Source organism: Anser anser, assembly GCF_964211835.1.
Source record: "Anser anser genome assembly, chromosome: 13".
NCBI classification, from domain to species: Eukaryota; Metazoa; Chordata; class Aves; order Anseriformes; family Anatidae; genus Anser; species Anser anser.
Window position 1 is genome coordinate 15,858,782 of NC_139734.1, and position 18,312 is coordinate 15,877,093.

An 18,312-nucleotide genomic window follows, 5' to 3' on the forward strand; every position below is an offset into this window, starting at 1 on the left:
GCCCGCCCCCCGTGAGGCGGCTCCGAGGGGCCGCGCCTCGCCTCGCCTCTCCTCGGCCCCCGCCGCTGCCAGGCCCCGGCCCCGAGCCGCCCCTCGCCGCCGCCAGCCGCGGGTCGGACAGAAGGAAGCAGCGGTGTGGGTGTTTTTTCTTTTTTTTTCTCCTTTTTTTTTTTATTTTTCCATCTCCCTGTCTTTTCCTGCTGCTTTTTTATAACCCGCACCAGTTTTGTGCCCTCGTGGTTGCGACTCGGGGAGGCAGCCTCCTGCAGAGCCGAGCCGAGCTGCCGGGCGCTGGCTCCTGGCCCTCTCCTCGTTCCTCAGCGCTGAGGCACGTCAGGCCTGTCATGGGTCACGGCGGCTGCACCACGAGGTTACGGCAAGAGAAAAAAACGGTGACACGCTTAAATTGCAGCCTCCAAATCGCACACGCAGGCATTCAGCTGACGTTTAGAGTGTTCAAAGCATTCTACAGAACACACGGTTCTTGCCCGAGCTTTAGAATCCTCTCGAGGAATCCTGGAATAGTGTATTTGCCCTGAACAATATAGTAGTTCTATGGGAACTGCTGGGCCTTAGACCCGTACTATGAAGGCCATAGAATCATAAAATATCCCGAGTTGGAAGGGACCCATAAGGATCATCGAGTCCAACTCCTGGCACCACAGAGGTCTACCCAAAAATTCAGACCGTATGGCTAAGTGCACAGTCCAAATGCTTCTTAAACTCCTACAGGCTTGGTGCAGTGACAGTTTCCCTGGGGAGCCTGTTCCAGTGTGCGACAAGTCCACATAAAAAACTTGTTCTTGGTTATCCCAGGGAAGAAGAGACGGGCCTGCCTAGATCCCCCAGTAAAACTTGGAAGAAAAGTTGTGCAAAACAATTGTGCTTGCTGATGGTGTCTGTCCGCATCTTTTGGTAATAAGGAAAGTTAATTATCAAGACCTGTGAATCTTGGGTCTTTCCATCAGCAATATATTTACACAACTAAAAGTGTGGCCTGATTTCTGAGGAAATAAGTGGCTTTTGTGAGTCACTTGCTGTTAGGCCTTCACATTATTATTACAACTTTACATTGTGTTGTTATTACATCTTTCTCTTCTGTTCCCTTAGAAGAGGGCACCAGAAGTACTCATATTTCTGTGACTTGGAACCACCATATTTCAGTTACAGAAACCTAGAGTTTGTCAAAAGACCTTGGTCTGCCTTGGGGAGAGAGTTTTTATTTTTTTTTAATTTATTTTTTAAAGATATAACACATCCCTTTTCCCCATCCTTGGTTGTGGCTAGATGCGAAAGCAGAGTCTCTGTTACCTCACTGTTAACCATGAATTTCCTGTGTTCAGGGTTTTTCCTTTAAGTTTTGTGTCAAGTATTTTACAAGAAGGCCATTTTTTTGTTTGAAGAAGAAACCTTTCCACTGCAGCGCTAGGAAGGATACTGGTGATGTATTACTAAAAGTGACTCTTCTGGTTGGAGATCTGCGTGATAATGCTGCAGGTTGTTATCAAATGCTTTACGCCAGATCTGCTGAAGAAAAGTCTTATGCTTTAAATAAATATAGAATTATTCAGGTTGGAAGAGAGCCGCAAGATCATCTGGTCCAACCATCACCCTCCTACCAGTATCACCCACTAAACCATGTCCCTAAGCACCAGGTCCTAATGAGCATCTGCGTTCCCAGTTCTAGTAGATAATGACTGAAATAAATGGGACTATGTGGTACCCATTGTAAGATTAAATCATATTTGAAATACAGTAAACGACCAAGAAAACAGATGTTTTGGTTCTTGTGACATGCCGTGCCTATCTCTTTTAGAAATTCTTTCTCCTTTTAGTGTGCTGATTTTCAAACTGGACCTTAAAGAATGTGAAAATGCTTTTCCAAAACTCAGTAATCTGTGGTAACAGGCGGCGAATCTAGTAAATACGTGCTTATAATAGTTAATAGATCACAACTTCAGTTTAACTATTACACAACTGCTTCACGGCACCACATAAATTAACATGGTTAGGCTGTCACCCTGTCTCTTACTCAAGCAGAGAGAGCTTTACAGCAACAGTGTGATTCTTCTCCGAGCTGAAGACGTGTTCTCAAGGCTTTTTGCTGGTATTTATGGTGCCCTTCTCTAGTGTATCCTAATAACCATATTTATGCCAGGAAAATGTTCTAGTGTAGTCCAGATTCTGTATGTCTTAGAAAATGTGCTTGTAAAAGAAATAAAATACAGTTTCTCTGCACGCGCTGCTGTAGTTAGATATCTTATTGGCTCTTTTGATTTAGAAAAGGAGTAAGCAAACTTGGCAAGTGAACGTATTTTGCAAGTCTGCTTTCCAAATATGTGCATTAGCAACTGTTTTCTGTCAAATGTCTGCTTTATCCTCTTTTTTCTTTGTGTAATTTAATTAGTGTAAATCATAATATCACAGATAGTTCTTAAGGTTAGCAGGGAACTAACTGAGGGAAGTAATTACATGAGTTATCTAAGAGATGAGTTGTATGTTTCAGAGTTCATTTACCTGTAGCCCTAAAGTATTTTAAATCAATGCTGATTTTGGTTTTGGTGGAAAAGAACATCTCTAGAAAACGTCACACAAATAATGGTGTTTTTCTAAATGAAAGAAATTGTGCTTCTGTAGCACAAGTGATTGGCTAAGATGGTGTGTTTGGAACCGTCTTCAGCGAAAAGTGTCTGAAATGATTTGAGACCTGTGGCTCTTCTCCCAGTCGTTCTTGTTGTTACATGACTGCCCATAGCTCTGTGTCACTTTTAAATGGGATTACTTAGTCACTGAGTTTGCAGCGTGGCTCTGCGAAGGATTGGGGGTGGCACCCCTCTAAAGAGGGGACGGGGTACTGTCCTAGGAAGGTGGGGACAGTAAGATGGAGGAGGTGGGAGCCTTAAACAACTTCCACTCAGCACAAAGGCCTCCGAAGCCACCTCAGCTGCGTTGCTCTCGCTGTCTGCATCACGCAGAGATGGTGATTTGTGATAGGAAGTACGATGCCTGTATTAATGGGCTGTTGGAGCTTGCTCCATCCCATCCGCGCATCGACCAGATACCGCTGTACCTCCCAAGCGTGCCAGCCTACCCCTTTCTGCAAAAAAAGTGCTGGGTACCAAATGAGCGGGGAGGAGAGCGAAAACAAGCCGAGGGGATTACTTGCAGTTCTGCTTTCCCCGCAGCGTGCAGCTCAGAGACACGCTAAGGGTTGGCGTACCAGGAACGGTCTTCTTTGGCGTTTCCTTCTTTGCATTTGCTCAGTTGATTTTTTTGAAGCTGTATGGACTTCTAGCGTCCTCAGATGTTTGCTCTATAGCTGAGTGCGTGTCATGATTTAAGTGGGAAAGATCTTAAGCCGGTTTCTTTGGGTTTTCCTCTATTAGGGGTGCTAAAACAAAAGCACGGGGAGAAGGGGAGTGTCTTCTCACCTGCTCTAGTTAACCCAAGCTTTTGCTGTTTGCCAGCAATTCAGACAAGAGGGAGGGGAGGTTTCAGCAAGATCTATCTAGATTTCTCTGCAAATGGAGCTTGTGCCCAAATCCCTGCCTAAAAAGAGTTTTTGAAAAGGAAAGCAAGATTTAGCTCTTTTTTTCTCCAGTCTTGATTTTGTTAAACCTCCCATCTTGTGGTTTGTGGTCTGCTTGTGGATTTGTGTTGCAAATGGCTACTTCAGTCCCAGAAAAAAACAATGGTGGTCTTACGTGAAGTTATTGATTAACTGGGCAGCCCTGTTCCCATGGGACTGATACCTGGCTGCTGACAGTGACACGGCCTTTCCTCAGTGCTTGAGGAGTATTATTTATGGCAGGGTCATAGAATTACAACTTTTGTTGAACGTTCTTTTGAGGCTCTGTAATGACTTCCATAAATGATTCGGTCACAAGTCTGGGGACTGGGAGAACTTAAGTTACATTTATTCTGCTGAATCTGAAATTATATGCGTTTTTTCTGTTTGTGTCCTAGGCTGAATTCAGGAGTCAGTTGTGACTGCACTATAAATAGATTCCCTGAATCTGGGTCCAGAAGGACGTATGTAGCTGTCTGAGAACTAGCTCAAAAGTCTTAGTAGTGTGTGACTGCTCTTTGAAACTTCGCTGTTTGCGGAATGCCTGCAGGTGATAGCTTTAGATTAGTGTCCGCTGTGACTTTGAAGAAAACACTAAGGCACTTACTGAGGGAAGAGCGATCACTGCGAGCCATGTTGGGGAGGTATTAGGCTTTTTTGGGATATACTGGTAAGCGATGGGGAGAACAAGTGTTAAGAAATTCTTGAGTGGCCACCTCTTGTGACTAGAAGTGATAGATGCTTTTGGAAGCTTTATCTACGTACTGTGGGAAGGCAGAAAGATTGATAGCCATAGCCTGAAACTATGTGCCACGTAGGCAGGAGAAAGAAAGTGAAAGAGAGGTACCTGAGATGCAAACAGGAATTAATGGAATGCCTTCCGTGTCTGTCACTGATCCTGCTGCTCTGAATGTGTGCTCTAGAGCTAAGGAGCAATGTGTGGGAGCAGCCTTCATGACGTACTGTCTGGGTAACCTCTCCTGTCTCCCTGAAATCCTCCTAACAGGTTGAGCTCGATGACCTTAGGTTTTGATGCCAGATTGGGGTACGCTAGAGGCTGGAATAGGAATTTGTGCAGGGCTGTAAGAGTCTGTCAAAGAGTACTTGGCATGTGTAGATAACCTCTTCATTTAGGATACTGAAGTAGTGCTTCAAAACTGGAAGTTCATAAGGTCAGGCTCAGGGAGACGAACTTTGTTATCTCATTTTCTGAGCTGCAGAGAAACCCGACTGTGAAACCTGTTGGGTTTGAGGCAGAGATCTTCAGGAAGGCTGCCTGAAGTGATAGGAGGTGCATTTGTGGGTGTTTTAACTTCTGTTAAGGAAGACAACCAGAAGAATGCCCGTAGCAAATGCATAGCATGATCTTAAATTGATAAGCTTTTACATGAATTTGGAGATACCAGAAATCTTCAGTTTTATATATTAACAGGGCTGGCTTTTTGCACATGCAAGCACTCAGTGGTCTGACCTGTCTGGAAAAGGAGGTATGTACGACTGGAAGGGTACAAGCTGCTAGTGAGGTGTGCAGGCAGGTTGGCAGCTACAGGAACAAGAGGGAAGTTGCTATTTGGATAGATGTAAAAGGGAAAGAAGGCTGAGGTAAGCGGGAGAGGCCTATCTTTCTCTCCACATATGCTGTAAATACCATACAGACTTAGTGAATCTACCAGCCAAGAGTTACTTGGAAGAGAAAAAAAACAGGCAGAATATAGTACTGAAGGACTGGACGGCATCTAGGTGGGCTACACAGTGTGTTATTGGTAACTAATTCAGGAGCATACATTTTGTGCTTGTTTATTGGAGATATGCAGCCAATCCTCTCACATCAGCAATTCCTCCGTACAAATTTTGAGTCATTCCGGGCAATGTTTAATCTGCTCATGTGTCTCAACACATCTTTCACTGCCTGTGACGTACTAAGCAGACCTCTCCTCCTGTCTTCCAATACCGGTTCTACTGTGCTTGGTTTGTTTTTTTGTCACGGAGTTTGTCTATTTTCACTGGACTGACTTTCAGCGTAAATGACTGGTAGCTTAAAACCAGCAATTGCACTTACTCTGTTAGACACAATGGATTTAAGAAGAGAAACAAACACATGTCATTTACTTGTTTAAGAAGCACTCAGGCAAATCCCGATTGTCTAGTTCTTTTTGAGGACAAAACAAAAGCCACAGTGCTGTTTGAGAATCCCCCACCAGTTTTTACCTTCTCCTTTCTCTTTAACTGCTTTATCATGCAAGTCTTCGAATGCAGGATGCGTGCACTGTGTATGCATGCAAAAAGGCCTTTTTTTTTTAAATTAAGCCTCTATCTTAGAATTGAACAAGTAAGGCCAAAGACAGATAAAACTTTATTGGTGAAATCAAAATTCTGGAATTACGTTACTGAAAACTTGAGTATCAGTTGGCGTCCTTGTAGCAAGCATGCAATGAAGTATTATAGCCCCTCTTAGCTTATGGTCGCATTAAGTGGGTTTCAGCAGACAGCATCCTTTAAAAAGCACGTTCCCTTTCTTGAGAAATAATGCTTTGGGTAAAGCTCAGGCATGCTATTAAGCACGTATAAACATGCTATTCTTCCTTCTTGTCCTGAGTGACTGCTTCACGCTATCTGCCTTTGTGTGGGACTTAGGGTCAACATGCTCATGCAGGAACTGGTATGGCAAGGAGAAAGGCTGTACTGAGGAGTTTTGTGTATGCTAATGTACCATATCCTTTTTCAATGACAGTAAAATTCAGAGTGATTCGTTCTAAAAGAGAGAAACAGTTTGGTACAGTCTGAAATTGAGGTCTCTTGTAAAAATTCAAGTTCAAGCAAGAAGGTGATCATTTTTGAAGGAAAGTGATTTTAAATGGGAGGGCAGTTCACAAATGAACTTTTTCTTGATCGATGTGATAGACCAAACTCTGCTTGGCTGTCACTTTCACCCTTAGTTTTGGAAGTCAGTTAAATACTTGAACATGCGCTTTCACCAACTACCTGCCTTTCTGGGAAGGGAGAGTCTGTGCTGCGATGTTAATTGTTAATGAAACTATTTCAACCAGTTCTGTTCCTATTGGAGTTCGTAAAGTAAAACCTTGCTTTTTCATCTGAAGCAGGTTGTTCCCCCGCACTGTGGGGGAGATGCCAAAGAATTTGAATGGAAACCAGCATCTGTTGTTCATAGACACAGTAGCAATTTATTTTTTCATCTTTTTATTTGGTTCTTTATTTGATCTTGGACACATTCAAAGATGTAAGCCCTTAAGACTACAGGATAAACTAGACAAAAGTAGATATGTTTGCACTAAGAGGCTTAACTCATCCTCAGTGCAAAGGTCGCTTTTATTTTAAAAATAGAAGCTTAAAATGTGTAATCAAACAGTTAAGTTGGATCTCTCTAGTTGTATTCTTGTCGTGAGATCTGCAAGAAGGAAGGTGCTTTGTGAAATCGATTTCTGCCCAGTGAAATCTTCATTGGCTGCCTCCTTCCCATTTATGCTGCTTGTATTCTGGTTTTGCGTGTGCATCTTCCAATTTCTGTTGATATTTACGGTGGAAGTTCTGGGCCTTGCAGCCTGGCTTTGTGGTATAACTAAGAATAGGCACAAAATACTTCTGTGATGTCTTCAGAATGGGAGTTTATTTTTAACCTTCAGGAAAAGCTAGCTAATACGGTTTAAAATGCTGAATCTTACTTAGTGCAACAATGGAAAAGGTAATTAAGGCTGCTGACACTTGTACAGTGTTCATCCTTGCACAGTTTGTTGAAAAAGCTTGCCAGAAGGAACAGTGATTTGGAGCAGCGGTGCAAGAGTGATGTTCCGAGCCTGTTATGGACAAGACAAAACTTAATGCTGTCTCCTACAGTATATTCATACTTCAGATAGTTGCAATCGGGTGGGGGAAACAAGTCATTTCTGTACTGTGTGACTTTGAAAGGCAGCTTGATGTCTTCTGGAAGATGAGTGCTTTTAGAGGGGAGAGCAGTGCAAGTGTAAGGGCGCTTTGAGAAGATTCTGGATGTCTCCAGCCAGTGATTCTCTTCTTCTCTTCCAATATTTTGGATGCCCATGTTCCTGGCTTTACTTAATGATGTAGGCTACCAAAAACACAAAAGGGAATGGGCAGTTGCTGTTCTGAATTTTAAATGCAGCTTATTATTTAATAAATTCATGAAATTCATTCTTGTGATTTAGGCTTGGAAGCTTTTCTTCCTTCATAAACCTTATTCTTACAACGTACCAGTTAATATATAACTCTTACGCTTTTACCACCACCGAAAATGTATAGTAGGGAGTAATTAAAATATCTTTTCCTTTGCATTTTTCATGTTAATTTTAGAGTTGTCGGAAAACGATTGTGTAGTAATACATCTTAAATAAGTGTGTTCTTCTAGGGTTAAGGTTTTAGTAAAGTGCCAAGAGAAAAAGTACGTTCTTGTAATGAAACTCGGTTCTTGTGCAGATCAGAATCTGTGGTTCTCCATAAAGCTGTGTGGGTCTGTGTGCTCAACCTGCAGTGTTTCAAAGACTAGAGTTTCTTTTGGTGTAAGATCTGGCACCTACAAGTATCTCTGAAATTTAAACTACTTCGTACCAGGTAAGTCAGCCAGAGCCTTGTTTTCTTCTAAATGATTATTTATTTATTTATTTTTTTAAACTAAGAGGCCAGTCTCACTTCTTACTCAGTTACTGTGTTTCTCCGCTCGGGCTCCTATGAGAACCCTCCAAGAAAGCAGCATAGGAGATGTTAAATGTTAAAATCAGTGCTTCAGAGCTCCCGCATTTTGCTTTTGAAAGTGGAAGACAGTCGTTAATTTGGCTTTGGTTTCTGGGATGTTCTTAAACTCTTGAAAGTGTGAAATAGCGTTTAAAAGTACAAATCTTGGTGAGATGGATGTTGTCAAGAGCCTAACTTAACTGCAAACAAAGATCTGCAGTGTGCCTGAGCTGACGTTGCTGTGCTGGGTTTGTAAGTGGGAATAATGCATTAGTGCCGGTGTTCGTAGCGTGTTAGTGGTAGAGCTGGTAGATTTTTTTAGTTAATAAAAAAAATGTTTGTGGGAACATCTGCATCTCTTGAGCCCGGACTCGGTTCCTTCAGCCCCAAAGTCCTGCAAAGGTTCTGAAGCTCAGCTAGTTGCTCCTGAGTTGGACGGCTCCAGAGCAAAAAGCTTGCTTACCCTCCTCTAAAATCAAACCAACAAACACCTGGCCACCACCAACTCCTCCAAAACATGATTTTTTTTGCCATATCAAAGTTGGCATAGTTGGCTAGGCTATTTAGTTGAATTTTTCAATTTGTGTTCCCTTCAGTGAGTACACGTATTTAATTGTGAACTAAAGTCTTTTTTTTTTTTTGTAGAAGTGCCTTAGATAATATTTTTGATACAAATTGGGGAAATCTGTTGATTAGATGACCTCTTTCAGATTTGGTTCTTTCCTGAGATCCAGAATGAGCTTGCAGTACATGAAACACTTTGGTGAGCTGCACTGGCTCTGTGATGTGCTTTTGGAAGGAGGGGGAGGAGTGTGAGATTTTTCAAAATGAACATGGATCATGCTGTGTCATCTCAGCTCTGTGCTGTAAAGCTGGAGGATCGTGAGTAATTCTTCCAGTTCCAGCAGCGTGCCATGAAGAATCCGTTGCGATGATAGCACGCTCTGTAACCTCTTAGCTTTTTTCCTTGTGACTTTTCCAGCAATGCTGAGAGTAGGAAGGGGCCAGGAGGACAGAGCGAGGGGCTGACTGGCGTTGAAGGCAGGTTTGGTGGTCTGGAAGAGCAGAGGGCACTACGAGTCAACGGGAATTCCTGATTGAAACAGCCGTGTTTCAGCTGTTCCACTCGGTAGTGTTTTTTAAATACACCTATAATGGCATTCCTAAAATGACTGCTATGCTACTGAACGGCAGCACATAGCCTCTTGTTTTGCTTACTGTATGAGAGCTGCAGATTGTTTGATTAAATCTGTTCCCTTTTCATTAAGCTGTTGCATGGAAGGTATCTTGTTCTGGTTCAATTCTGTACTGAAATATCCCAGCCTGTTGAGCATTTCTCAGGAATAGCGCCTTTTTATGTCAGGGTAGTGTTCTTTCATTTAGGTAAGAATGCTTTTAGAAATGGGGTGGCACCATGGTCCCTTTGCTTTTTATGCTTCCCTTTCTTCGTGTGTAGTCTTTTCATCCTTGTGCAGCAAAAAGTGTAGCAAGTGTTCCTGTCAGAAATACATGAAATATTGTTGACCAAAAAGCTCGAATCCAGAGATGGATTAAAGCAGGAGCAGCAGGTAATGAATAGAAAGGTAGCTTGGACTTTTTTTTTCCTTAGCATTGATTATTATTATCACTTGATTCTAGGCATAGCGTACAGCTTTAAGTGATCATATAGCATCTCCGTTTGACACTTCTAACAGGAGAAGATGCTGCTTTGCTTCGAATTCTTGCATTAACAGAAGGCTGCAGTGCTCTTGCTTTGTTAATGGACCTTAAGAGCCTATCTGCTAGTATTTTTCATGGATATTATGCTTAAAGATTAATGAGTCATTTTTATATAATCATCTTGATTTTTTTTTCTTGATGAGAGAGCATTTCTATATCTTCAATATTGAATTCATCTCAAAAGGGCAGTGAACCGTACGTAGTTTGAGCTGATTTCCTAAGGTGTGTGTGTTGGTTTTTTTTTTTTTGGAGTATCGTAGAGAAATATTTTTTTCCATATAAAATGAAAATTATATCTGTGTAGTTGACCGCCTGACAATATTGCACTAAAGTCCAGTTTTGATCTTGTTTGTATTCACTAATATCACATATTTTAGAAAACAAGCTGGTGCAGCCTGTCTTTGTAAATGAGTTAGTCTTCAGTGGGTGCACCTACAGGAGAGCTCAGATGGGAGATGTGTGATGGAGGGGGAGCTCCTGGTTCACTTTGAAGACCTGCCTTGGCGTGTAAGAATGGGATTGTTTTGGGATGAAACAAAACTGGAAGATGCACTCCAGTTACTGAGTTATGATAGGTCTACGGGACAATGCGATCGGATAGCTGAAGTATATATATTCAGAGGTAAAACCCTGAAATGCAGTAATGTGGATGTCATCTCATTAGAGACGACTCTGTTGTTCTGCAAACCACCTGTTGTTTGTGCTGCCTTGCCTGCTGGCCCAAATGCGGCCAGTGAATAACATGGTTTTTCTTGCATTTAAACTGTTTCAAGTTGTGAAGGGAGAAAAAACAAAAAACCTGGGGAGGGAAGGAAGGACTTTGTGTGTGATATCAAGGTAAATAGTGAACAATTGTGGTGCCTGGAAATGGGTGGAGGTAGAGGACAAAGGACAGCATTGATTTTAAAAAAAAAAGAGTCACAATGTGTCAACTGTGTGGGATTAAATGAATCCTCTACTGGAGTATCTTGTTTTCATAAAGATGTATTAAAATAGTTCATACTTACGTTCTCTTGGAGACATCTTAGGTATATTTTATATATATATATATGTTATGTAGATTTATTCTGTTGACTATTGTTGCCTGTCAAAAGTCTGCTCTGTATTTAAAGAAGCACCTGACCACAAAGTTTCAGTCTGAGTGCCTTACAAAAACGGAAATAACTTGACAGGAAGAAAAAAACTTGCGTACCGTACACAGCAGTAGCATTAAAACTAACCTGCTTCTCAGTAGCTCTAGCATAGGAAGGACCAAGTGGCCCTTCTGTACGCTTACTGTAAGTGAATGCTGTTTGGGCTTACGGAAGAAGAGTTAAACTTGTGAATTTAAGATATTCAGTTAAGATATTCTTCCAATGAGAAGTTGTGAAAAGATGTTTTTTTCTAGGCTGGGCTTGCAGCAAACAGTGACTTGGGTGACCAGAGCTTGTCGCTCCTGTGTGTGCGTTAGGGTCATGTCTAACACTTACCCTGAAACTCTGTTCCATGTTCTGCTTTGCAAAACCAGATTTTTATGGGACAACCTAAAGATGAGCTGCCTTGGCTCGATAACCAAAACATACGTGTCTTTATGCCCCCCCCTTGCCCTGCGATCTCAATTTGTTTCCGAGAAGGCCTGGGGTAAGAGCTGCTTGTGTTTCAGACCCTTACCTGGGGTGCCACCCGGCAACGAGCCGAGTCCAGTCCTGTGTGCTGCGGGCATTTGGTGCGGAGGTGTTCTGCTCTAAGAGACAGGCGGTGTCACACTGCCTGTGCCAAGAATGAAAAAGAATTGATCTCAGGAGTCTCTTCACTAAGGGCTGTTGGGTACCGCGCAGTGACAGGACTGGTGGGTTGCATGGAAGTAACTGGAGCGCGCAGGGCCTGAAACTAGAGAGGAGTTGCTGCAGCTGAGGTACGGACGGGACCTGAGAGCTCTGCTGCCTCCAGTGGCGTTCCCAAGTATTTGGAGGGGAGTCTTCTGCCTGTGAGTTGGAGCTCTTGCTGCTCCTGACCCATTTGTTCAGTGCAAAGAAACGTTTGAGAGAATGAAATTGGTAGGTGATGCAGGTTGTGTGATAGTGGCTCATTTTAGGAATTTTAAATGTTAAAATGGTACGGGATGTTTTCAGAGCACCTCTCTTCCACTGTGAGCTATTTCTAGCTAGTAAAGCTCTGAACACCAACCCAAAAAAGGGGGTGTAATGTAGGCACTGGCTGTTTTCTGTACCTCCGAGCAGTGTTACCCTGCCCTATGTGCAGAAGGGAGACGAACGGTACCAGGACCTCTTCTCCTCTCCCCCTTTGGCAAGTTTTGTCATAACTAAGCTGGGTTGGCCAGTTCTCAGTGTTGCTGTCTTGAAAAATGAAGATTGTAGTCGAGAGAAATCCCGTTCCAAGGGGAAGCTGGGGCAGGGAAGCTTTAGATTATATAGGGGAGGGTCTTCCTTTCTGCAGAGCATACAAAGCAGTGCTGGGGCTGTGTTCAGGAGATCTAAAAAGAAGTGAAATTGGAGAAGCAACCTCTGACATTATAGGGAGTCAAAAAGAATAATTATTTTCCCTAGGACAGAAATACTTGATTCCTATGCAGACATGAACAAATTTGAGTGGTGATCACAAAGTTACTAAGTGAACAGAAAGGTAACTTGAAAATTGATCATTTCAGTGACTTGGGAGGCAAAATAATCAGCTGGTTTCACCTTCTTTACATGGCACTTAGAAATTCCTAGCAGGAGTGGTTTCAGATTTCACCAGTTTCTTTCTTACCTTACTTTTTCCAAATGGATGTCCCTGACAGCCTAGCGTGCCTCAGATTTGGTATGCTGAACTAGCCTCTGTTTTCCTAAGATGGATGCAGTCAGTACCTTGAACTACTGCAAAACTTACTTAAAACGTGTTGTAGTATCTAAAATCAGTTTCTTATTGGGGAAACACGAGCAGAACTACAAATATCTGTATGTTTAAATAAATACCGAGTAGTTACTATAACACAGGCTGTTGTGATTGGCATGCTAGATTGCAAATTGTCTCCTAACTTGGAATATTATTTTTTGTAATGTCACAATTTTTGAATGAGATGTGAAAGCGGTCCCGTGAACGATAAATTCTGCAGCTCTGCGGTGCGGCACCTCCTGTGAAAGCAACGAGAAGGAAGGCCTGAAGGCTCCACAGCAGCAGCTCCCCGGGTTTCGTGGAGCTGGCGAAATCAGGAGCGAGTGCTTTGGACCTGGGGTTCTTGTGGTCTAATGTCAGGTGGCTGGCCCTGCCCCTGCAGGGTGGCCGAACCGCGCTAAGAAACGGTTGGAGGCAGCCATTCTTTGGAGGCAGTTTGCTTTGCTTTACTAAAGCATTTTATAAGATGTTATTTCCCGTCCCTTGCAACTGAAATATTCTTCTGTTTCTTCAGTGTGTTGAAGTTCTCTTTAAGTTACTGTTTATGAGTGGGATTTTCTTCCACTGCTCAGCTCTATTCCTTCTGATGCTGTTAGTCTGGTAAATAAAACCTCCTCTTGGCTAGGTTTTTCACCTTGGTGTTTGCCTGAATCCTATATAATGCGGGGCTATCTACTCACAAAAGAAGCCATTTGACCTCACCTGCTTTCTGAAGCTGCTGAAGCACTGCTGGAGTGGTGTGGCGAAACGGAGCAGGGCATAGATTTGTCTGAAAACTGGGCCACAACAAAAAGAGTTGCTTCTGAGGTATGTAAGTTTTTGGTATGAGGGCTTGCAAAGGCCAAAGCCGGGAGCTGGAGGCAGCATGCTGCTGCTCCTGGTGCCGTAGCTTCCAGGTCTCGGGGCGTCGGAGGTGGTACCCACAGCTTGCACTTGGCAGCACAGAAGGCTCGGTGACACCGCATCTTTGCCCCTTCTTGACATAAGCAAATAGGGTGAGATTTTAGCTTACGGGACTTGAGGTGGTTTGTTGTCTTACCCCCCCCGCAACTGTCTTTGAAAGTTTTTTGGTATTTACATAGAGGCTAAAATTGCTTTGTTCATCTAAACTAGCAAAAGATAACGCCGTAACATGGTAGCAAGATAAAGGCTGCTCAAATTGCTATTAATAAACTCGGGGCATAAAGCTAAGTGGGAGTGTAATGTTGAAGATAACGAGAAATTACTCCATGTTAGAATTGGTTCATAAACAACTAAAATAACCGATACTTAGTTTTGACTTACAAATCACTGACCTGTAGATACGTGTTTTGGGTGTGTTTGAGTTTGGTGGTCTTAACATTTGTGTGTGGTGGATTTTGTTTGTTTGTTTTTAAATTGCTGCTTAGCATTTCTGCTGGCAAGTGGAAGTAGTGTTTCATAAAAGCAATGTTTTTTTTTTTTTTTTCTAAGCAGCATTAGTGGTAGTATTTTGAATTTAGGAAGGATTATTATTTAATCACTTTAAAGTGCTTTGTTGAACTCGTTATCCATATGCTTTGTGTTACATACTTGACTCTTTATTTTGCCCTAAGAATGATTCTACTGCATGTATGGAGAAGAGAAACTAGGGTTTCTTGGGCTCTAGTTTCTGTCTCTGAAATACATGTTTGATTACCCACATTGAGCGGAGTCTTTCTGGGAGACCCATTTTACAGAAGTAAGCCTTCTTGTCATTAACTCTGGTGTTTTTAATTAAAAAACAAACAAAAACTTTTGACGTTACGTTAGTGAATGTAGTACGTTAACTTTATCATATCTTTATTTTAAAACTGTGTATGAAATCAGGAAGCGTTGCATTTGCTGTCCTTGTTCACGTAATTAAAAATTCTTTGGTATTTTCCTGTTTATTCGAAAGGTACAGGTCTCCTCTGGTTTATCTTCGAAGAACCTCCGAGGGGTGCTACAATGAAAAGTAGTTTCCTTCGAAGACAAGCCACTGGTGACGAGCTCCTCCTTGTATATTCAGCTTGCTTGGTTGCCCGCTTTGCAGGCGGTTAGCTGACCGCACTGCAGCCGCATCAAACGCGGTGGGAGTTGGAAGCCGAGCAAATGTGTTCAGGATGGGAAAATTAGCAGAATCCCGAAATATCGGTGAAGCCTGATACTGTTTATTTAGAAAATAAACTCTTAAATTCATTAGAGTTCACATGTAGAGTTGCAGGTTAGGAATAGTGTTTCCTTTGTAAATGTTTTACTCCCTGATGTGTCTTTGCTGCAAGGCAACTCAAATAGCAGTCTGGTGGAAAAACACCTTTTGAACTGCAACCTGGCAGTTCCCAAGAAACGTGACTCGTTCGATAGCTGTTTTGTACCAGACCAAATGTAGCAGTTTCGCTTGCACTGAAGCGTTTATAGAGTTCATACAAGAAGTTTTTTCTAATTGCTCACTTAAAGGAGAAGTTCTGGATTTTGGCTGGGGAAACCCTCCCCAGCTTGGCACAGAGCTCACTCAGAATGACAAAGCTAGGGATCTGAAGAACGGCAGTTGTTCGTTAGGGGGTGATGTATGCTCTGACGTTTCATCTGGAGATCCGGAACCCTCTGTGCTTTCTGAGCTGAGGTACTCAAAGTGCGCGTTTGGGGACTTTGCCGTCGGAGACCTCGGGACAGGCAGAACAGCAAGTGATGAATACTCCTGGGGCAGTGACCTCTCGGGGGGTTTTCCTGAGACTTGAGATAAGCTAGGGACACTGTTCGTTAGTTGCAAATTTTCATTAAAGATTTTTTTAGGATAACACATCTTGTTGGGATTTGGTGGTGGTGTACTTTGGGGGTGGAGGTAAAAGATGATTAATGCTTCTCCAAAAGGGGGAGCCCACGTTGGCACTTGTTGCTTGCCTTGGGCTAAGAGCATGCGTGGGGAGTTGCAGTGGCCCAGCTGATGAGATGCTGTATTTTGTTAAGGCACAGCTGGGAGGGAACGGATGGTGTTTTATTGACACTGACCTGTCTGATTGAACCCACGCTGCACAGTGCCTCTGAACTTTGAGTGCGGTTTGGTGATGAAGCTAAGCCAGTCTTGTCCTTCCTTTGCCCAGTGCAGTGTTTTTCTTCTCCCCCTGCACTGATACGACTCTTGACTTGGTTGAGGAAAGCAAACCTGACCCAAACCTGTTCCTGATAATTCTCCTTATGGTAACTGAAATGGTAAAAGTGGTAAATGAACTTAATTAAATTAAATGCCATGAAATGAACCCATGGGGAAGAAAAACAAGAAAAACAGTAAAGTTAAGCAAGAGTCACATGGTATATTAAAAATAAGCATATGAACTAAACTCGTATGTTTATATACTTCCTACTTGGAGAAATTGTGGGAGGGAGAATATGTCACTAGGGAGCAAAGGTGACAGTCGTTACTGCTGCTTCTTTTCGTTCTTTTTAACTGTTACTGTTAGATTTTTAGCTCCTGTATATGCACGTTGCATGTGCATCCTTTCTTCTAGTCTTGATTTGTGGAGGAAAGGATGGAAGGGAGGTGGGCATAAGACAGGAGAAGCAAAGACGCTGCTGCTTGTATCTTTTGTCGTTGCTCTTTAGTGCTCTTCAAGCACTAATGTGTGTATTTTGTCAGTATCCCATTGTATATATACTGTATATTTCACATCAAGTTCTGCAGACATGGATTAGGTGTGTGTAATGTGTAAGTGATGCAGTAGATTGAACAATGAGGGATATCCTTTTTTTGGTGGGAAGGGAGGTTGTTGTCAACTCACAGTTGATTCTAGTTGTTGCAAAACTGAAAAGCTTTTTTGTTTTATGTAACAGGCTGGGTGGAAAGAAAACCACGCAACGTTTATGAATGAACTGAAAAATCTGCAGGCATCAGGACTAACAACCCTTGGTCAGGCACTCAGATCTTCATTTGACTTGTTAAATCTCAATAGATTGGTGTCTGGAATAGACAACTACGGACAGGTAACAATCTCTTTCTAGTCTTCCTTTTTATTTGTGTATGGTTCTCAATTATAGTAGGGAGGTATTTTGGTGGTTCAAGTATATCTTTTTGCTTTTTCTGTTTTGTGATTGTTCTTTTGGATAGCTTGTGTGTTAAATCTTGAAAGTAAATTGTTTTTCGGTTTACATTTTCTGAGCATACCATGAAATACACTAGCACGTTTTTTCTTTTTGAACTACAAAGCAGTAATGTAAATAACCCAGAGTATAGATGTACAGTTGCTGCATTGGAGCATGTACACTGGATGGCAGCACATCTGCTTTTCAGTTTTATTCTGTCTGTAGTTTGTCCTGCCTTTCCCTTCTCTCACATTTGGAAATTCCAGTTAAGAGTACTCTGTTTTTTCCGCACTGCCACCATAAATTACTGAGTTCACTGCGTTGCTATGTATTAACTTATTCCTTTTGTGGAGTAGAAGGGTTTGTAGCCATTAGTGGAGGAAAAAGACTAGTAATTCTAAAAATGTGTTTAGAATGCCTGTGTGTGCATGTGCAGACTAGCACTTCTCACATAGTTCTGTGTGGTTCCACACCTGTTGAAAGAAAACTTCAGGGTTCTGAAAAATTGCTCATCTTATTGCTTACTTTATAGTGACAATAATCTACAACTGAGTGTTAAGGTTACTCCTGGCATTCCTGTGCTTTTGTCTCTAGGGAAGAAATCCATTCTTTTTGGAGCCATCTATTTTGATTACCATCACAGATGGAAACAAACTGACAAATACAGCTGGAGTTCAAGAGGAGGTAAACTTGGATTAAATTCTTTCGAATTATGATCTTGCAAGTTGGCACTATGCTGAGATGAATGCTAATTGTTTTTATCCTGCAAAGAGTACCTCTGTTCCATCAGCCTATTCTACAGAGAAGAGCAACTAGCTATGCTGTTGTTGCCCAAACCCCTAAATTCATAGCCCAGGTGGATTTCCAAACTATAGCTTCAGATAACTAGTGGATAGAAGAGAAACGGAGTCCTTTGCAGAGTAATGGATAAATTTTGATATTATGTTTTTAGATGTCTTGTCAAATACATGAAAATACTCCTAAATCTTCCTTTAACAGCTTCATCTTCCTTTGAATTCTCCTTTGCCTGGAAGTGAACTAACCAAAGAACCATTTCGTTGGGATCAAAGACTGTTTGCTCTAGTGCTGCGTTTGCCCGGAGCTGCATCTGCTGAACCAGAGCAGCTTGGGAGTGTGCCTACCGATGAATCTGCTATCACACAGATGTGTGAAGTTACAGGAGGTAACTGGATATTACTTTGCTTTGGCTTATGTTTGTCATTTGCCTTAAAACATTTATTTCCCTTTGATGAATCTTCACCTCTAGCTTTCTTTCATATGAATTACTCAGTGTCCATCTGAATCTGTGTGGTGCTTCTTGAGCTTGGTTTCCTGTTGCACAGGAGAACTTTAAAATAAAACCATATTCATATTTTAGATCTAGATCATTT

The 18,312-nt window shown here is 42.1% G+C and overlaps 1 protein-coding gene across 6 annotated transcripts in view; it reads left to right on the top strand.

The window, feature by feature from the left end:
* Positions 1 to 18,312, top strand: part of LOC310880832 (integrator complex subunit 6-like) — a 37,943-nt gene that overhangs the window by 901 nt on the left and 18,730 nt on the right. For all 6 annotated transcript variants that reach the window (XR_014571944.1, XR_014571945.1, XM_083797214.1 and 3 more), the window contains exons 3-5: positions 16,673 to 16,822; positions 17,516 to 17,605; positions 17,921 to 18,104. Coding sequence is in view for 4 of the 6 variants with exons in the window: in XM_083797214.1 (XP_083653340.1) it covers positions 16,673 to 16,822; positions 17,516 to 17,605; positions 17,921 to 18,104 (424 nt within the window). In the remaining 2 variants the exon portion in view is untranslated. The remainder of the gene's footprint in view (positions 1 to 16,672; positions 16,823 to 17,515; positions 17,606 to 17,920; positions 18,105 to 18,312) is intronic.